The sequence below is a fragment of the Pristiophorus japonicus genome, chromosome 20, assembly GCF_044704955.1.
Source record: "Pristiophorus japonicus isolate sPriJap1 chromosome 20, sPriJap1.hap1, whole genome shotgun sequence".
Lineage (NCBI taxonomy): Eukaryota > Metazoa > Chordata > Chondrichthyes > Pristiophoridae > Pristiophorus > Pristiophorus japonicus.
This window is the reverse complement of record NC_091996.1, coordinates 3,522,449-3,542,939: the sequence shown is the minus strand read 5'-3', so window position 1 is coordinate 3,542,939 and position 20,491 is coordinate 3,522,449. Positions and strand designations below refer to the sequence as shown.

The window sequence follows — 20,491 nt, the reverse complement described above, 5'->3', positions numbered from 1 at the left end:
GAGCTTGTTACACAGGAACAGGAGGAGGCCCATTCAGTCTCTCGAGCCTGATACACCATTCAATTAGATCACGGCTGATCTGTATCTTCACTCCATCCTCCCGCCTTGGTTTCATATCCCTTGATAGTCTTAGCCAACAAAAATCTATTTTTGAGAGGCAGGGAGGCCAAAGTGGCAGAAAGAGAGAGAGAGAGAACGGCACAGTCAGGTAACGGATATCCTGAGGGCAATTGGCACGCCTGGTGCTCTAGTGAGAGTCAGCACCTTTAGGAGAGGGACCTGTACCCCAGTGAGAGTCAGCACCTTCAGGAGAGGGGAAGGGGGAGTGGGGGATAATTTATAATAATCATTAATTGGTGGAATTGCAGAGAATGCTTTACCCACAGAACAATGCCCTGCAAATGGACCTTGTTGGGAACGAAGTGTTCTTCCAACATTTGCTGGTAACTCGGGTAAATGGTCTATTTATTGCGTTTTAATAAACTGTGCGCAGAATAATGAAGAGATTCCTAGGCAAGCTCCCTGAGGGGAAAGTTGAGGTCTCTCTCTCTCTGTGAGCAGGCTGGGCTCCTGGGTGTTTGAGAATCTTTGGGATGAGTGTTGGGCCAGTCGGGGGGCTGTGGGTTTGGCAGACCCAGGATTGAGAGCCCGGACCATGTGTCAGAGGCCCCATGTGTTCCTGACTTCACTCGCTCCACACTGACTGTCGCTGCACACAGCTCTCTCTGCGCCAGGCTGCGGGGGAGCGGACTCAATATGTGTTAGGTTAAAAACCAACTCACCTCAGCAAGCTGTGTGTGTAGTAAACCCCCCACCCCCCACTCCCCTCTCTTCCACCTCCACCTCACCCTCTGCTCTCGCATTCCCTATCCCCATCTTCTCCCCTCTCCCTCCCCCGCCATCCACTCCCCCCCCCCATCCTCTCTCTCTCCCCTCTTCCTCCTCTCTCTCTCAACCGTCTTCCTCCTCTCTCTCTCTCTCCCCTCCTCTCTCTCTCTACCCCCTCCCTCCTCTCTCTCTCACACCTCCCTCCTCTCTCTCTCTCTTCCCCCCCCTCCCTTCTCTGTCACCCACCCCTCCCTTCTCTATCTCTTTCCCCCCGCCTTCTCTTTCCCCCTCCCTCTTCTCTCTCCCCTCCCCCTCCTTTCTCTCCCCTCCCCCTCCCTCCTCTCTCTCTCCCTCCCCCTCCTCTCTCTCTCCCTCCCCCTCCTCTCTCTCTCCCTCCCCCTCCCCTCTCTCTCCCTCCCCCTCCTCTCTCTCTCCCTCCCCCTCCTCTCTCTCTCCCTCCCCCTCCCTCCTCTCTTTTCCCCCCCACCCTCCTCTCTCTCTCTCTCCCCTCCTCTCTCTCCCCCCTCCCTCCTCTCTCTCCCCCCTCCCTCCTCTCTCTCCCCCCTCCCTCCTCTCTCTCCCCCCCTCCCTCCTCTCTCTCCCCCCCTCCCTCCTCTCTCCCCCCCCTCCCTCCTCTCTCTCCCCCTCTCCCTCCTCTCTCTCCACCCCCTCCTCTCTCTCCACCCCCTCCTCTCTCTCCACCCCCTCCTCTCTCTCCCCTCCCCCTCCCTCCTCTCTCTCCCCTCCCTCCTCTCTCTCTCTTCCCCCCCCTCCCTCCTCTCTCTTCCCCCCCTCCCTCCTCTCTCTCTCCCCCCCCCTCCCTCCTCTCTCTCTCTCTCTCTACCCCCCCTTCCTCCTCTCTCTCTCTCTCTCTCGCCTCTCTGTCTCTCCCCCCTCCTCTCTCTCCCCCCCTCCCTCCTCTCTCTCTCTCTCTCCCCCATCCCTCCTCTCTCTCTACCCCCCTCCCTCCCTCCTCTCTCTCTCTCTCTCCCCCCCTCCCGCCTCTCTCTCTCTCTCCCCCCCTCCCGCCTCTCTCTCTCTCTCTCCCCCCCCTCCTCTCTCTCTCCCCCCCTCCTCTCTCGCTCTCCTCCCCTCCTTCCTCTCTCTCTCCCCCCTCCCTCCCTCCTCTCTCGCTCTCCCCCCCTCCCTCCTCTCTCTCTCTCCCCCCCTCCCTCCTCTCTCTCTCTCCCCCCCCTCCCTCCTCTCTCTCCCCCTCCCTCCTCTCTCTTCCCCCGCCCTCCCTCCTCTCTCTTCCCCCGCCCTCCCTCCTCTCTCTCTTCCCCCTCCCTCCTCTCTCTCTTCCCCTTCCCTCCTCTCTCTCTTCCCCCTCCCTCCTCTCTCTCTTCCCCCTCCCTCCTCTCTCTCTTCCCCCTCCCTCCTCTCTCTCTTCCCCCTCCCTCCTCTCTCTCTTCCCCCTCCCTCCTCTCTCTCTTCCCCCCCCCCCCCCTCTCTCTTTCCCCCCCCCCCCCCTCTGAAATGGTGGCTCACCACCTCCTCCTCGAGAGCAGTTAGGGGCTGGGCAATGTCATGTATGTACATGCTGTTTGTAGCCACCAGATGGTGTCATTGTTGGAGGCCACAGAGCAGCATGCACATGGTGCTCTGGTATAAAAGGCCAGCCATTTTGTGAGTCAGGCACTTTGGGCCTAAATAAAGCAGAAGCAAGGTTGTACCTTGCTTAGTTAAACAGTATTGCATACATAACATTTGGCGATGAGAATACAAGAACCTTTGTTTGCAAAATGAGCACGATTGGATTTTTAGAGCGATTTGTGGAGGGAGAAGATTGGTCAGACTTTGTGAGCCGTTTGAACCAGTACTTCGTGGCCAACAAAATGAAGGGGGTCGACGATGCAGATCAGCACCGGGCCGTGTTCCTCACTGTGTGCGGTTCGAAGATCTACGGTCTGATAAAGAATCTACTCATGCCTAGTGATCCAACAGAGAAAACGTACGAGGAGTTGTGTACATTGGTACGGGAGCACCTCAAGCCAGACGACGGCATCATCATCTCGAGATACAGGTTTTATACACATGTCCGATCGGAGGGCCAGAGCGCGGCGGAATTCGTTGCCGACCTGAGACGTCTAGCGGGACCGTGCAAGTTCGGGACGGTTTTGGCAGACATGCTGCGGGACTTCTTTGTTATCGGTATCAACCACGAGGTGATCCTGCACAAACCTCTGGTGGTGGAAGAGTTGGATTTAAAAAGGGCCATCCAGATCACTCAATCATGTGTGACGATGGACAGGAGTTTAAAGCAAATATCGGTGAAAAACCGAACCTCGGCAAGTACTGTAAATGCGATTGATTCAGCGATCGGCAAAGTGACACATGGCAGGGCCTATCCGGCTGCATTCGCGAAACCTGTGGTTGCCCAAAGTCCACCAGCGGGAATGTATCCAACTTCTCCGTGTTGGCGTTGTGGGGGAAATCACCGGCACCAGCAGTGCTGATTTAAGCAATATAGTTGCAAAGGCTGTCTGAGAGTGGGGCATCTCCAGCGCAAGTGTCCACAGATGAGCAAGCGTGCTGCGACACACCACGTGGAGGATGAGAGTCAGACTAGCACGGATCTGGATACGCAATCCGAGATGCCAGAGGAGGAATTGTATGGACTGTTCTCTTTCATAATCAAGAGTAAACCAATTTTGATTAATATGAAGTTTAACGGGATACCGGTATCGATGGAACTGGACACGGGGGCAAGTCAGTCGATCATGAACAAGAGGGCATTTAATAAGCTGTGGGATACTAAGACTGTGAGGCCCAAGCTGAGCCCTGTTAACGCCAAGCTGCGCACATACACCAAAGAACTGATAGAGGTGATTGGCAGTGCACAAATTAATGTGTCGTATAACGGTGCGGTTCACGAGTTACCGCTGTGGCTTGTTCCAGGCAATGGCCCAATGCTGCTCGGCAGGAGCTGGTTGGAGAAAATCAGATGCGACTGGAACGACACAAAGGTATTGTCATCGGAGGAAGATACATGTGACCAAGTATTGAGCAAGTTCCCCTCGCTGTTCGAACCGGGTATCGGCAACTTCACGGGAGCCAAGGTGCCGATCCACGTGGACTCAGATGCAAGACCCGTCCATCATAAAGCTCGGGCAGTGCCGTATATGATGAGGGAGAAGGTCGAAATTGAACTGGACAGACTCCAGCGTGAAGGGATCATATCACCGGTCAAATTTAATGAATGGGCCAGCCCCATTGTTCCTGTGCTGAAAAGTGATGGCACAGTCAGAATCTGTGGAGACTACAAGGCTACGATCAACAGGGTTTTGAAACAAGATCAGTACACGTTACCGAAGGCTGATGACTTGTTTGCGATGCTAGCCGGAGGGAAGTCGTTCACAAAACTGGACTTGACATCAAAGACGTCGAAGAGACTTGCGTGCATTAACACGCACAAAGGGCTGTTTATTTACCACAGCTGCCCGTTTGGAATTCGCTCGGCTGCAGCAATATTCCAGAGGAATATGGAAAGTCTATCGAAGTTCGTTCTCAGAACCATCATGCTCCAAGATGACATCCTGATCACCGGTCGTGACTCCAAGGAACATCTGAACAACCTGGAAGAGGTTCTACTGCGTTTGTACAGAATGGGACTCGGATTTAAACGCTCGAAGTTCATCTTCATGACACCGGAGGTCGAATTCCTCGGGAGGGAAATCGCCGCAGATGGCTTTAGTTTTCACGTCAGTAGGTCTGATCCCATCAAGAATGGACCCAAGCCGCAGAACGTGACGGAGCTGCATTCGTTCCTGGGTCTACTCAACTACTTTGGTAACTTCCTACCTAAATTGTGCACTTTACTTGAACCACTGCACATGCTATTGAGAAAAGGCAATAACTGGATGTGGGGCGCATCGCAAGACAGAGTTTTCAAGAAAGCCACCAATCTGCTTTGCTCGAACAAGCTGCTGGTACATTATGACTCATGTAAACGTTTAGTTTTGGCCTGTGACGCATCGTTATATGGAATTGGTTGCGTGTTACAACAAGCCAATGAGTCGGGGAAACTTCAACCTATCGCGTATGCATCCAAAAGTTTATCTAAAGCAGAAAGAGCCTACAGCATGGTAGGAAAAGAAGCTTTATCGTGTGTGCACGATGTTAAAAAGATGCATCAATACCTGTTCGGTCTGAGCTTCGAATTAGAGACCAATCACAAGCCACTCATTTCGTTGTTTTCCGAGAGCAAAGGTATCAATACCAACGCTTCATCTCACATCCAAAGATGGGTGCTGACATTATCTGCCCATGATTATGTCATTCGTCACAGACCTGGCACAGGGAAATGTGCCGATGCTTTGAGCCAGTTGCCGTTGCCCACACCGGAGGTGGAAATGCCACACCCGGCAGATTTAATGTTAATCATGGATGCTTTTGAGAGTGAAGGTACCCCTGTCACGGCTCAACAAGTTAAGACCTGGACCAACCAGGACCCGATATTATCGGTGGTAAAGAGTTGCATCCTCAAAGGGGATTGGTCTGCCATACCTAAGCAAATGTGCGAGGAGGCCAAACCGTACATTCGTCTATTCAAGCAGATTGCATATTGTGGGGCAATCAAGTTGTAGTGCCTAAGAAAGGGAGAGAGAAGTTCGTGCGTGAGTTACACACACACATCCGGGTATGGTGATGATGAAGACCATCGCCAGGTCCCACATATGGTGGCCAGGAATTGATTCTGAGCTGGAAGCATGCGTGCAACACCTGCATGCAGCTCAGCAAAGCACCAGCGGAATCGCCGCTGAGTCTGTGGTCATGGCCATCCAAACCTTGGTCCAGGATCCATGTAGATTTTGCAGGTCCCTTCCTGGGCAAGATGTTTTTAGTGGTGGTGGATGCTTATTTGAAGTGGATAGAATGCATAATCATGTCATCCAGTATATCCATGGCAACCATAGAGAATCTCAATATCATGTTTGCGACACATGGTCTGCCTGACATAATGGTGAGTGACAATGGGTCATGTTTCACCAGTCAGGAGTTTCAGGATTTTGTAAAACTTAATGGCATAAAACATGTAAGGTCAGCATCATTCAAACCTGCGTAAAATGGGCAAGCAGAACGTGCAGTACAAATTATCAAGCAAAGCATGAGGAGAGTAACCCAAGGGTCACTGCAGACCCGCTTGTCCTGCATACTATTGGGTTACAGGACAAGACCCCACACACTCACAGGGGTCTAGCCTGCTGAACTCATGATGAAAAGAAGTCTTAAGACCAAGTTATCTCTTGTACACCCGGATTTAAGTAATCATGTTGAATACAGAAGACAGAATCAACAAGGGTACCACGATCGCGCAACTGTGTCACGCGAGATTTCTGTTAATGATCCTGTATATGTGTTGAACTATGGTTAGGGTCCCAAATGGATCGCTGGTACGGTCATGGCCAAAGAGGGCAACAGAGTATTTGTTATTAAGCTCAAGAATGGGCAAACTTGCAGGAAACACATGGATCAGACAAAGCTGAGGCACACAGACAGGCCAGAGCAGTCGGACGAAGAAACCGTCGACGACCAACCAACCTACCAGCAGCCTTCAGTGGGTTCAAGGGTCATCAGTGAACCCGGAATTTCCATCACGGACTTGTTCAATAAAAACGGACTTGCAATTCCTGACATGGCCACTGCCACCCCCAACATTCAGTCATCCAGCCACCGGCCACAACAGACCCCGCACATTCACCCAAGGCCGGAATCGAACTGAGACGCTCAACCCGGGAGTGTAAAGCACCGGACCATCTCAACCTGTGAAAGACTGTGATAAGATCTCAGAGGAAGGTATTGACATGTATGTACATGCTGTTTGTAGCCACCAGATGGTGTCATTGTTGGAGGCCACTGAACAGCACGCACATGGTGCTGCTCTGGTACAAAAGGCCAGCCATTTAGAGAGTCAGGCACTTTAGGCCTAAATAAAGCAGAAGCAAGGTTGTACCTTGCTTAGATAAACAGTACTCAGTTTGAACCTTTATTGCATACATAGCAGGCAATAAATGCTGGGCCTTGCTGGCGACGCCCACATCTCATGAACGAATATTAAAAATAAGCTGTCTCTCTGTCCCTAACAGATTCCAGTAACTTCCCCACAACTGGCGATAGACGTATTCCTATTGGTCTAATCAGATTGCCACTCAATCCAAACTTGGAATAATCTTCGGGACATCATCAATAGGAACCTGGATGAGAACATCGGATGAACAAAGACCAGGGGCCATCTAGTTCGCCTTCGGCCATCCAAAGATAATGGAGTTGTTGCCGTCTTTCGGCTGAATCATTAAACCGAGGTCTCGTCTGCTCTCTCAGGTGGACGTACAAAAGCCCACGGCACTATTTTGAGGAAGACCAGGAGAGTTATCTCCGGGGTCCTAGGCCCTTAATCAACATCATGAAAACAGATTATCTGTTTGATCACATTGTTGTTTGTGGGAGCTTGCTGTGCGCAAAATGGCTGCTGCTTTTCCCACATTACAACAGTGACTACACTCCAAAAAGTACTTCATTGGCTGTAAAGCACTTTGAGATGTCCAGTGGTCATGAAAAGCGCTATATAAATCCAAGTCTTTAATCACAGTTATCAGTCTCTATCGCCGAGTCTACAACAGACCCAGACAAACCTCTAGTGGGGGACAGTTTTAGGACCCAGAGGTCCAAAGTCCCCTGTTCCCCTCGAGCTCGCTTCACTCACCACACATCAAATTATTCACATATTGGATCCCAAAATATTTTATGAAAGAAATATCTCTAATTTTATTTCAATTAAATCAATACTAATTGCTCCCACCCTTCCCAGGAGCGTGTTCCACAGATTGACCACTTGCCCACTGAAATATCATTTCTGCAGATTAGAAACATAGAAAATAGGTGCAGGAGTAGGCCATTCGGCCCTTCGAGCCTGCACCAACATTCAATAAGATCATGGCTGATCATTCCCTCAGTACCCCTTTCCTGCTTTCTCTCCATACCCCTTGATCCCCTTTAGCCGTAAGTGCCATATCTAACTCCCTCTTGAATATATCCAATGAAAATTAGTTTTGGATTTTTCCCTTCGAGCACAGGCCCATCCTCTGGTCTACACACGCTGAGACAGCTGGTCACGGTCAACATTGGCCCGTCCATTCAAAGTCCTAAAAACAGCGAACAGATCACCTCTTAACCGTAACAACTTGTATTTATAGAATGCTTTTAACATAGTAAAATGTCCCAAGGCGCTTCACAGGAGCGATTATCAAACAAAATTTGACACCGAGCCACAGAAGGAAATATTAGGACAGGTAACAGTCACAGAGGTCGGTTTTAAGGAGCGTCTTAAAAGAGGAAGCAGAGGCAGAGAGGTTTTACCAGCGAGTATCTGCCCAGTTTACATAATCGCTCCTCACAATCAGATCCCTCCAACCCATCACAGATTCCGGTTACTCTCTTCTGTATCTCCTCAAAGGCTTTTTAGATAAATGCAAAACTACACCGTGGTAATATCTGGCAAGGAAGGAAAGAACATGCATTTATATAGCACCTTTCAAGACCTCAGGACGTCCTAAAATTCTTTGCAGCCAGTGAAGTACTTTTGGAGTGTAGTCACTGTTGTAATGTGGGAAACGCGGCAGCCAAATTGCGCACAGCAAGCTCCCACAAACAGCAACGCTATAATGACCAGATAATCTGGTTGAGGGATAAATATTGGCCCCAGGACACCGGGGAGAACTCCCCTGCTCTTCTTTGACATAGTGCCATGGGATCTTTTACGCCCACCTGACAGGACACACAGGGACTCGGTTTAACATCTCATCTGAAAGACGGCACCTCCGACAGTGCAGCGTTCCCTCAGTACAGCCCCTCCAACAGCGTAGCGCTCTCTCCGTACTGCCCCTCCGACAGAACAGTGTTCCCTCAATACTGCCCCTCTGACTAGCGCTCCCTCAGTACTGCCTGGATTTTGTGCTCAAGTCCCTGGAGTGGGAGGAAGGGAAATAAAACTGCTGCAGTTGTTCCAAACCAAAGTGGTTGAACCAAGCTGGGGAAGGGAATCGCGAGCAAAGCAGTCAGGCCAAAATCCAAACTGCAGGCGTCTGTTTGAGTCAGCAGAACGAGTGTTAATCTGGGCCCTGCTGAAGTCAGCTCCGTCTGAAAGTGTATCCCCCTTAATGAGAACAAGGCAGCCAAAGGTATTTTAATTGGAAAACAAGGCTGAAAGTGGTGGTGAGTTAAATGTTTGGCAGATACCTCGACACTTAATTGAAAACACTTTGGCTTGTGAAACATTTCACGAAAAGTAAAAACCAGGAAGAAATCCTCTGTGAGACTGAGAGGGAGCAACTCACTTACACCAGTGTCAACGCATTTCAGTTCAGGATCACTCCAGGAGCCCGAAATTAAAATAAAAAGACCATTTAAACCTAACATTGAAATGACGTCCGATGCCCTACCTCCCTCCCAGAATTGGCTTGAACACGTGAGCAGGCTATTGTACGTCACAACAACCACTTGCATTTATATAGCGCCTTTAACATAGTAAAACATCCCAAATTGCTTCACAGGGGCATTACCAATCAAAATCTGACACCAAGCCATGTGAGACATCCGGACAGGCGACCAAACAGAGGTAGATTTTAAGGAGCGACGTGAGGAGGAGAGAGGCGGCGAGGTTTAGGGAGAGAATTCCAGAGTTCTGGTTTGACTCCCTGTTGCTTGTCAAAATATACAAGATTCTGAGGGGGATTGACAGGGAAACGCTGAGAGTCTGTTTCCCCCTGGCTGGAGAGTCTAGAACCAGGGGTCAGAGTGTCCGGTAAGGGGTCAGCCAATTAAGACAGATATGAGGAGAAATTTCTTCACTCAGAGGGTGGTGAATCTGTGGAATTCTCTGCCCCAGAGGGCTGTGGATGCTCAGTCGTTGAGTATATTCAAGGCGGAGATCGATAAATTTTTGGACTCTAAGGGAATCAAGGGATATGGGGATCGGGCGGGAAAGTAGAGTTGAGGTCGAAGATCAGCCATGATCTCATTGAATGGCGGAGCAGGCTCGAGGAGTCATAGGGCAGACTCCTGCTCCTAATTCTTATGTTCTTAAGTTTGCTGAGATCTCTTTCACTCTTGCCCATCATTTTTTTTTCTTGAGGGGAAAGATTTTGGGAGTGAGTTATGTTTAAATGTCATGCTTTAAAACAAAGTGAACTTGCACATGTTAAAGTTTCACTCCTCTAACCTCTCAATAGCTTTTTGGATAAATGTAAAACTATGCCAGGGTAACATCTGGTGATGGAATGAAAGGAAAGGACTTGCATTTCTGTAGCGCCTTTCCTGACCTCAGGATGTCCCAAAGCGCATTACAGCCAATGAAGTACTTTTTTGAAGTGCAGTCCCTGTCATAATGTAGGAAATGCAGCAGCCAATTTGCGCACAGCAAGCTCCCACAAACAGCAAACAGTCAGCTGGAAACAACGGGGCAAAAGGTCACGACATAGAAGGACCATCCTTGTCGTATACTGCAGTGCTGCACTAGTGCTACCCGGTTATACCGCGTATAGCGGGCAAACAGCGTTCGCACGCACACGCCCACTATAAGAACATAAAACAAGGAACAGGAGTAGGCCATTTGGCCCCTCGAGCCTGCTCCGCCATTCAATAAGATCATGGCCGATCTGATCATGGACACACCTCCACTTCCCTGCCTGCTCCCCATAACCCTTTATTCCCTTAACGCTCAAAAATCTGTCTATCTCCACCTTAAATATATTCAATGACCCAGCCTCCACAGCTCTCTGGGGCAGAGAGTTCCACAGATTTACAACCCTCAGAGAAGAAATTCCTCCTCATCTCAGTTTTAAATGGGTGGCCCCTTATTCTGAGACTATGCCCCCTAGTTCTAGATTCCCCCTATGAGTGGAAATATCCTCTCTGCATCCACCTGTCGAGCCCCCTCATTATCTTATATGTTTCAATAAGATCACCTCTCATTCTTCTGAACTCCAATGTGTATAGGCCCAACCTACTCAACCTAGCTTCATAAGTCAACCCCCTCATCTCCGGAATCAACCTTGTGAACCTTCTTTGAACATCTCCAATGCAAGAATGTCCTTCCATAAGCAGTGGGGATTGTATTGGACAGTACAGGTGCACTCCTGGACAGAAGACATTCAGACCACTTACATGTGGCCAGTATAACTGTACCCAACAGAAAAAAATTAGACAAGACATCCCTTTCTCATTACCCACCCGGGGTATTTAATGCGGATATGAAAGCGCATCGACCTGAAACGTTAACTCTCCCTCTCCCTCTCCACAGGTGCTGCCTGACCTGCTGAGTATTTACTGCATTTTCTGTTTTTATTTCAATAAGTCTGGCCATTTGCAGCAGGGAGGAGGATCTAAAGTTGGCACGACTGGGTAATTGAGGAGACTGTCGATCCCTCGAGCAGCTCTCACTGGGAGCTCGGGGTTGATGATTTAGCCACACGGACTGGGGGGGTGAAGTCAATGTTGAGGTGGACAGCGACAAATTACACGAAGATGTTAATACATTTGCAAAATGGGCGTGTAGATGGCAAATGAATATCAATATCGATGAAGTATGAGGTGGTGCATTTTGGTGTGAGGAATAAGGAGCCTCATTGTCCTTGTAAAGTCAGAGTCTGAATGGGGAGAGGAACAGAGGAACCTCGGGTACAGATTCACAAATCATTAAAAGTAGTGACGCAAGTTAACAAGGTAATTGAAAATATAAACAAAATGCCGGGTTTCATTTCTAGAGGAATAGAATTGAAAAGCAGAGAAGTTCTGTTAAACCTGTATAGAGCTTTGGTTAGACCACACTTGCAGCACTCTGCACAGTTCTGGTCTCCATGTTATAAAAAGGATATCGAGGTACCGGAGGAGATGCAAAAGATATTTACAAGGAGGATACCAGAACTGAGAGGTTACACCTATCAGGAAAAACTGAACAGGCTGGGGCTCTAAAAAGAGAAGGCTGAGGGGAAAGTGGTCACAGTACAACTAAACACTGCCAGAGTACGGAATCCCCAAGATGCCACACACACTGACTCTCACTGGGGTACGGGTCCCACACACACTGACTCTCACTGGGGTACTGGTTCCACACACACTGACTCTCACTGGGGTACAGTCCTGCACACACTGACTCTCACTGGGGTACTGGTCCCACACACACTGACTCTCACTGGGGTACTGGTCCCACACACACTGACTCTCACTGGGGTACGGGTCCCACACACACTGACTCTCACTGGGGTACGGGTCCCACACGCACTGACTCTCACTGGGGTACGGGTCCCACACACACTGACTCTCACTGGGGTACGGGTCCCACACACACTGACTCTCACTGGGGTACGGGTCCCACACACACTGACTCTCACTGGGGTACGGGTCCCACACACACTGACTCTCACTGGGGTACGGGTCCCACACACACTGACTCTCACTGGGGTACGGGTCCCACACACACTGACTCTCACTGGGGTACAGGTCCCACACACACTGACTCTCACTGGGGTACAGTCCCACACACACTGACTCTCACTGGGGTACTGGTCCCACACACACTGACTCTCACTGGGGTACGGGTCCCACACACACTGACTCTCACTGGGGTACAGGTCCCACACACACTGACTCTCACTGGGGTACGGGTCCCACACACACTGACTCTCACTGGGGTACGGGTCCCACACACACTGACTCTCACTGGGGTACGGTCCCACACACACTGACTCTCACTGGGCTACGGGTTGCCCGGACACTGACATCCTTTACCTTTCTTTGCCCCCCTCTGTAATCGTACGGTAGGGTTTTGAGACGTGTTGGGTCTAACTCCCCTCCCTCCCTCCCTCTGCAGTTGTGAGACGGAGTGTCGGTGCGAGCCTCCAGAAACAGCGGAAGAAGCAGCGGAGGAATCGGACCACGTTTAACAGCGCACAGTTGCAGGCCCTGGAGCGGGTTTTTGAGAGGACGCACTATCCAGACGCTTTTGTCCGGGAGGAGCTGGCCAAGAGGGTCAATCTGAGTGAGGCAAGAGTGCAGGTTAGGACAAATCTCCAGCCGCGTCATCGCGATACGGGGAGTGTTGGGTCCCCAGACACACACCGAGTATTTAGTGGGACACACGAGCGTCCTCCCGCTGTAACTACTCTTTCCATATCCCGCTCAGCCCTCCACTGGTGTCAGCTGTGGCTCAGTGGGCAGCACCCTCGTCTCGGAGCCAGAAGGTTGTGGGTTCAAGTCCCAGTCCAGACAAAAATCCAGGCTGACACTCTCAGTGCAGTACTGAGGGAGTGCTGCACTGTCAGAGGGCCAGTACTGAGGGAGCGCTGCACTGTCGGAGGGGCAGTACTGAGGGAGCACTGCACTGTCGGAGGGGCAGTACTGAGAGAGTGCTGCACTGTCTGAGGGGCAGTACTGAGGGAGCACTGCACTGTCGGAGGGCCAGTACTGAGGGAGCGCTGCACTGTTGGAGGGGCAGTACTGAGGGAGCAACGCACTGTTGGAGGGGCAGTACTGAGGGAGCGCTGCACTGTTGGAGGGGCAGTACTGAGGGAGCGACGCACTGTTGGAGGGGCAGTACTGAGGTAGCGACGCACTGTTGGAGGGGCAGTACTGAGGTAGCGACGCACTGTTATCTTTCACAGCAGCCAATTTGCACACAGCAAGCTCCCACAAACAGCAAGGTGATAATGACCAGATCATCTGTTTTAGTGATGTTGGTTGAGGGAGAAATATTTAGCAGTACTCCCTCTGCCTCCGCTTCTTAAAACCGACCTCTTTGACTAAGCTTTTGGTCACCTGTCCTAATATCTCCTTATATGGCTCGGTGTCAAATTTTGTTTGATAATCGCTCCGGTGAAGCACCTTAAGAACATAAGAAATAGGAGCAGGAGTCGGCCATTCGGCCCATCGAGCTGCTCCACCATTCAATAAGATCATTGCTGATCTGATCATGGACTCGGCTCCATTTCTCTGCCCGCTCCCCATAACCCTTTACTCCCTTATCGCTCAAAGATCTGTCTCTCTCCGCCTTAAATATATTCAATGACCCAACCTCCACAGCTCTCTGGGGCAGAGAATCCCACAGATTTACAACCTTCTGAGAGAAGAAATTTCTCCTCATCTCAGTCCTAAATGGTCGACCCCTTATTCTGAGACTATGTCCCCTAGTTTTAGTTTCCCCTATGAGTAGCAACATCCTCTCTGCATCCACCTTGTCGAGCCCCTTCATTATCTTACATGTTTCAATAAGATCACCCCTCATTTTTTTGAACTCCAATGAGTATAGGCCCAACCTACTCAACCTATCTTCATGTCAACCCCCTCATCTCCAGAATCAACCTAGTGAACCTTCTCTGAACAGCCTCCAATGCAAGTATATCCTTCCTTAAATACGGAGACCAAAACTGTACGCAGTACTCCAGGTGTGGCCTCACCAATACCCTGTACAGGTGTAGCAGGACTTCTCTGCTTTTATACTCTATCCCCCCGGCAATAAAGGCCAACATTCCCTTGGCCTTCCTGATCACTTGCTGTAACTACACACTAACTTTGTGTTTCATGCACAAGGACCCCCGGGTCTCTCTGTACTGCAACACTTTGCCATTTTTCTGCATTTCAATTGTAATTTGCTTTTCTATTTTTTCTGCCAAAGTGGATAACCTCACATTTTCCCACATTATACTCCATCTGCCAGATTTGTGCCCACTCACTTAGCCTGTTTATATCCCTTCGCAGATTTGTTGTGCCCTCCTCACAATTTGCTTTCCCGCCCATCTTTGTATCATCAGCAAACTTGTCTCCATTACACTCGGTCCCGTGGGGGAGGGGTTAGCGGGCACGGACACCGAGTGGCAGCAGAACCATGACAACGGGCTGGCTGAGAAGGAATTTCTTCTCCCAGAGGGTTGTGAATCTGTGGAATTCTCTGCCCAGGGAAGCAGTTGAGGCTAGCTCATTGAATGTATTCAAATCACAGATAGATAGATTTTTAACCAATAAGGGAATTAAGGGTTACGGGGAACGGGCGGGTAAGTGGAGCTGAGTCCACGGCCAGATCAGCCATGAACTTATTGAATGGCGGAGCAGGCTCGAGGGGCTAGATGGCCTACTCCTGTTCCTAATTCTTATGTTCTTATGTTCATCCAAGTCATTAATATAGATTGTAAATAGTTGAGGACCCAGCACTGATCCCTGCGGCACCCCACTAGTCACTGTTTGCCAACCGTAAAATGACCTATTTATCCCGACTCTCTGTTTTCTGTTAGTTAGCCAATCCTCTATCCATGCTAATATATTACCCCCCAACCCCATTTTACTGTGTTAAAGACGCTGTATAAATACAAGTTGTTGTTTGATATGTTGATAGGGTGGGAGGAGGCTGGTGTGGAGCATAAACTCCGGCACGGAGCAGTGGGGCCGAATGGTCTGATTCTGTGCTGGAAACACTGTAATTCTAAGTATTGCAGCCGCGTGACAGAAAGCAACAAAATCTCTCACTCTCCGTAACTCTTATTCCCTCCTTCCCACTCTCTCTTTCCCTAACTCTCACTCTCCTCTCCTCTCCTCTCCATCCCTCACTCTTCCCCCCCCCCCCCCCCCCCATCCCGCAGGTCTGGTTCCAGAATCGGAGGGCCAAGTTTCGGCGGAATGAACGAGCGATCTTAGCCAGCAGGACAGTCTCGATCCTCAAATCGTACAGCACAGAAACGGCCATCGAGCAGCCCATGGTGCCCAGACACACCCCACTGAGTGCGGAATACCTGTCCTGGTCCCCAAACTCATCCTACAGGTAAGACCAGTCGCGCCAGGCGGGGGGGAATCCCGACAGTGAAATAATCGCCCACCCCACCACACACTGTTCAATCTCGCCCCAAAATTATTTTAATAAAAGCTGAATTGACAACTTGAAAGATTCTGACTAGAAACCAGTGCCAGCTGTGGTTCAGTGGGCAGCACTCTCGCCTCTGGGTCAGAAGGTCGTGGGTTCAAGTCCCATTCCAGGGACTTGAGCACATAAATCTAGGCTGACACTCCCAATGCAGCATTGAGGGAGTGACGCACTGTTGGAGGGGCAGTACTGAGGGAGCAGTGCACTGTCGGAGGGGCGATACTGAGGGAGTGCTGCACTGTCAGAGGTGCCATCTTTTGGATGAGACATTAAACTGAGGCCCCATCTTTACTCTGTATCTAACCCGTGCTGTACCTGCCCTGGGAGTGTTTGATGAGACAGTGTAGAGGGAGCTTTACTCTGTATCTAACCCGCTGTACCTGCCCTGGGAGTATTTGACAGAACAGTGTAGAGGGAGCTTTACTCTGTATCTAACCCGCTGTACCTGCCCTGGGAGTGTTTGATGGGACAGTGTAGAGGGAGCTTTACCCTGTATCTAACCCGTGCTGTATCTGCCCTGGGAGTGTTTGATGGGACAGTGTAAAGGGAGCTTTACTCTGTATCTAACCCCGTGCTGTACCTGCCCTGGGAGTGTTTGATGGGACAGTGTAGAGGGAGCTTTACTCTGTATCTAACCCCCTGTACCTGCCCTGGGAGTGTTTGATGGGACAGTGTAGAGGGAGCTTTACTCTGTATCTAACCCCCTGTACCTGCCCTGGGAGTGTTTGATGGGACAGTGTAGAGGGAGCTTTACTCTATATCTAACCCCCTGTATCTGCCCTGGGAGTGTTTGATGGGACAGTGTAGAGGGAGCTTTACTCTGTATCTAACCCGTGCTGTACCTGCCCTGGGAGTGTTTGATGGGACAGTGTAGAGGGAGCTTTACTCTGTATCTAACCCCGTGCTGTACCTGCCCTGGGAGTGTTTGATGGGACAGTGTAGAGGGAGCTTTACTCTGTATCTAACCCGTGCTGTACCTGCCCTGGGAGTGTTTGATGGGACAGTGTAGAGGGAGCTTTACTCTGTATCTAACCCCGTGCTGTACCTGCCCTGGGAGTGTTTGATGGGACAGTGTAGAGGGAGCTTTACTCTGTATCTAAGCCAGACCCCATTGAGGTTCTGGGGTGTGGTAGCTCTGTCCAGACTAGGGATGGACCTCGAACCTTCTGGCCGATAGACTCCGTGTCACACTTGGGGTGGGGGCTGGGTTGCCTGGCAATTGCCTCGAAGTATTTGTTCAATAATTGGAGTTTATTTTTGCACTGTATTGTTTGACAGCCCGGCACCACCTTACAGCTCGACCTCGAGCACCTCTGGAGCATCGATGGCGAACAGCATCGCCAGCCTCCGGCTCAAGGCCAAGGAATTCAGCCTCCAGCGGAGACACGCGCCTCCCATCAACTGACCCGGGGCCGGCTGGGACAAAGCCGAGTGCTCGGGGCAGTCTGACCCAGGACACGGGGCTCGGGGCAGTCTGACCCATGACAGGGGGCAGTCTGACCCAGGACACGGGGCTCGGGGCAGTCTGACCCAGGACAGGGGGCAGTCTGACCCAGGACACGGGGCTCGGGACAGTCTGACCCAGGACAGGGGGCTCGGGACAGTCTGACCCAGGACACGGGGCTCGGGACAGTCTGACCCAGGACACGGGGCTCGGGACAGTCTGACCCAGGACAGGGGGCTCGGGACAGTCTGACCCAGGACAGGGGGCTCGGGACAGTCTGACCCAGGACAGGGGGCTCGGGGCAGTCTGACCCAGGACACGGGGCTCGGGGCAGTCTGACCCAGGACACGGGGCTCGGGGCAGTCTGACCCAGGACACGGGGCTCGGGACAGTCTGACCCAGGACACGGGGCTCGGGACAGTCTGACCCAGGACACGGGGCTCAGGGCAGTCTGACCCAGGACACGGGGCTCGGGACAGTCTGACCCAGGACATGGTGCAATCTGACCCAGGACACGGGGCAGTCTGACCCAGGACACGGGGCTCGGGACAGTCTGACCCAGGACACGGGGCTCGGGACAGTCTGACCCAGGACACGGGGCTCGGGACAGTCTGACCCAGGACACGGGGCAGTCTGACCCAGGACAGGGGGCTCGGGACAGTCTGACCCAGGACATTGGGCTCGGGGCAGTCTGACCCAGGACACGGGGCTCGGGACAGTCTGACCCAGGACACGGGGCTCGGGACAGTCTGACCCAGGACAGGGGGCTCGGGACAGTCTGACCCAGGACACGGGGCTCGGGACAGTCTGACCCAGGACAGGGGGCTCGGGACAGTCTGACCCAGGACATGGTGCAATCTGACCCATGACACGGGGCAGTCTGACCCAGGACACGGGGCTCGGGACAGTCTGACCCAGGACACGGGGCTCGGGGCAGTCTGACCCAGGACATGGGGCTCGGGACAGTCTGACCCAGGACACGAGGCAGTCTGACCCGGTCTAGTCGAGGACCGGACACATTCAGCGATTCTGCTTGCTCCCTTTGGGACTCGTGCATTTCCTTGGATACCGCGAGGGTTGTCCTGACGACCGGCTCCATAGGCGGAGTGAGGTGCGCTGGGGTTCTGATGCTCGATGGTGACGCTCACGGACTGGTCGCAAACGTTGATCACAAGTGTTTTTATCAAAGACTGTGGGCTGTGTGCTGATTGGTTGCCGGGCTCCGGGTCAGCAGCACCTCCCCACCCCCAATCTCCCACACACAACTGGAATCCAATCCTAACTCCTCCGTGATTTTGCCCCCGAGAGATGGATTATAGTCCGGCAGGGGAGGGGGAATTCACACTTGGCTCAAGAACGCCCCCTAATAGAAATAGAATCATAGACATTTACGGCACAGAAGGAGGCCATTCAGCCCATCATTTCCGCACCGGCCGACCAAGAGCGACCCAGCCGAATCCCACTTTCCAGCTCTCGGTCCGTAGCCCTGTAGGTTACGGCACTTCAAGTGCACATAAGTACTTTTTAAATGTGGTCAGGGTTTCTGCCTCTTGGTGAGGGTCCCACAGACACTGACTCTCACTGGTGAATGGGTCTCACACACACTGACTCTCTCTGGGGTATGGGTTCCACACACACTGAATCTCACTGGGGTACGGGTCCCACACACACTGACTCTCACTGGGGTACAGTCCCACACACACTGACTCACTGGGGTACAGTCCCACAGACACTGACTCTCACTGGTGTTCAGTCCCACACACACTGACTCTCACTGGGGTATGGGTCCCACACACACTGACTCTCACTGGGGTACGGGTCCCACACATACTGACTCTCACGGGGGTACAGGTCCCACACACACTGACTTTCACTGGGGTACGGGTCCCACACACACTGAATCTCACTGGGGTATGGGTCCCAGACACACTGACTCTCACTGGGGTACGGGTCCCACACACACTGACTCTCACTGGGGTACAGTCCCACACACACTGACTCTCACTGGGGTACGGGTCCCACACACACTGACTCTCACTGGGATATGGGTCCCACACACACTCACTCTCACTGGGGTACGGGTCCCACACACACTGACTCTCACTGGGGTACGGGTCCCACACACACTGACTCTCACTGGGGTACGGGTCCCACATAAACTGACTCTCACTGGGGTACGGTCCCATACACACTGACTCTCACTGGGGTACGGGTCCCACACACACTGACTCTCACTGGGGTACGGGTCCCACACACACTGACTCTCACTGGGGTACGGGTCCCACATAAACTGACTCTCACTGGGGTACGGTCCCATACACACTGACTCTCACTGGGGTACGGGTCCCACACACACTGACTCTCACTGGGGTATGGGTCCCACATACACTGACTCTCACTGGGGTATGGGTCCCACACACACTGACTCTCACTGGGGTACGGGTCCCAGACACACTGACTCTCACTGGGGTACGGGTCCCACACACACTGACTCTCACTGGGGTACGGGTCCCACACACACTGACTCTCACTGGGCTACGGTCCCACACACACTGACTCTCACTGGGGTACGGTCCCACACACACTGACTCTCACTGGGGTACGGGTCCCACACACACTGACTCTCACTGGGGTACGGGACCCACACACACTGACTCTCACTGGGGTACGGGTCCCACACACACTGACTCTCACTGGGGTACGGGTCCCACATAAACTGACTCTCACTGGGGTACGGTCCCATACATACTGACTCTCACTGGGGTACGGGTCCCACACACACTGACTCTCACTGGGGTACGGGTCCCACACACACTGACCCTCACTGGGGTATGGGTCCCACATACACTGACTCTCACTGGGGTACGGGTCCCGCACACACTGACTGTCACTGGGGTATGGGTCCCACATACACTGACTCTCACTGGGGTACGGGTCCCACACACACTGACTCTCACTGGGGTACGGTCCCACACACACTGACTCTCACTGGGGTACGGTCCCACACACACTGACTCTCACTGGGGTACGGGTCCCACACACACTGACTCTCACTGGGGTACGGGTCCCGCACACACTGACTCTCACTGGGGTACGGGTCCCACATACACTGACTCTCACTGGGGTATGGGTCCCACACACACTGACTCTCACTGGGGTACAGTCCCCCACACACTGACTCTCACTGGGGTACGGGTCCCACACACACTGACTCTCACTGGGGTATGGGTCCCACACACACTGACTCTCACTGGGGTACAGTCCCCCACACACTGACTCTCACTGGGGTACGGGTCCCACACACACTGACTCTCACT

General features: G+C 52.2%; 1 protein-coding gene across 1 annotated transcript in view; it reads left to right on the top strand.

Annotated features, from left to right (window-relative positions):
* LOC139233063 (paired mesoderm homeobox protein 2-like) overlaps positions 1 to 19,720 on the top strand; it is a 44,575-nt gene extending 24,855 nt beyond the window's left edge. Inside the window, exons 2-4 of the mRNA XM_070863583.1 lie at positions 12,695 to 12,879; positions 15,453 to 15,631; positions 17,009 to 19,720. Of these exons, the coding sequence (XP_070719684.1) occupies positions 12,695 to 12,879; positions 15,453 to 15,631; positions 17,009 to 17,135 (491 nt within the window). The 3' untranslated portion in view covers positions 17,136 to 19,720. The remainder of the gene's footprint in view (positions 1 to 12,694; positions 12,880 to 15,452; positions 15,632 to 17,008) is intronic.
* The last annotated feature ends 771 nt before the right edge of the window (positions 19,721 to 20,491 follow it).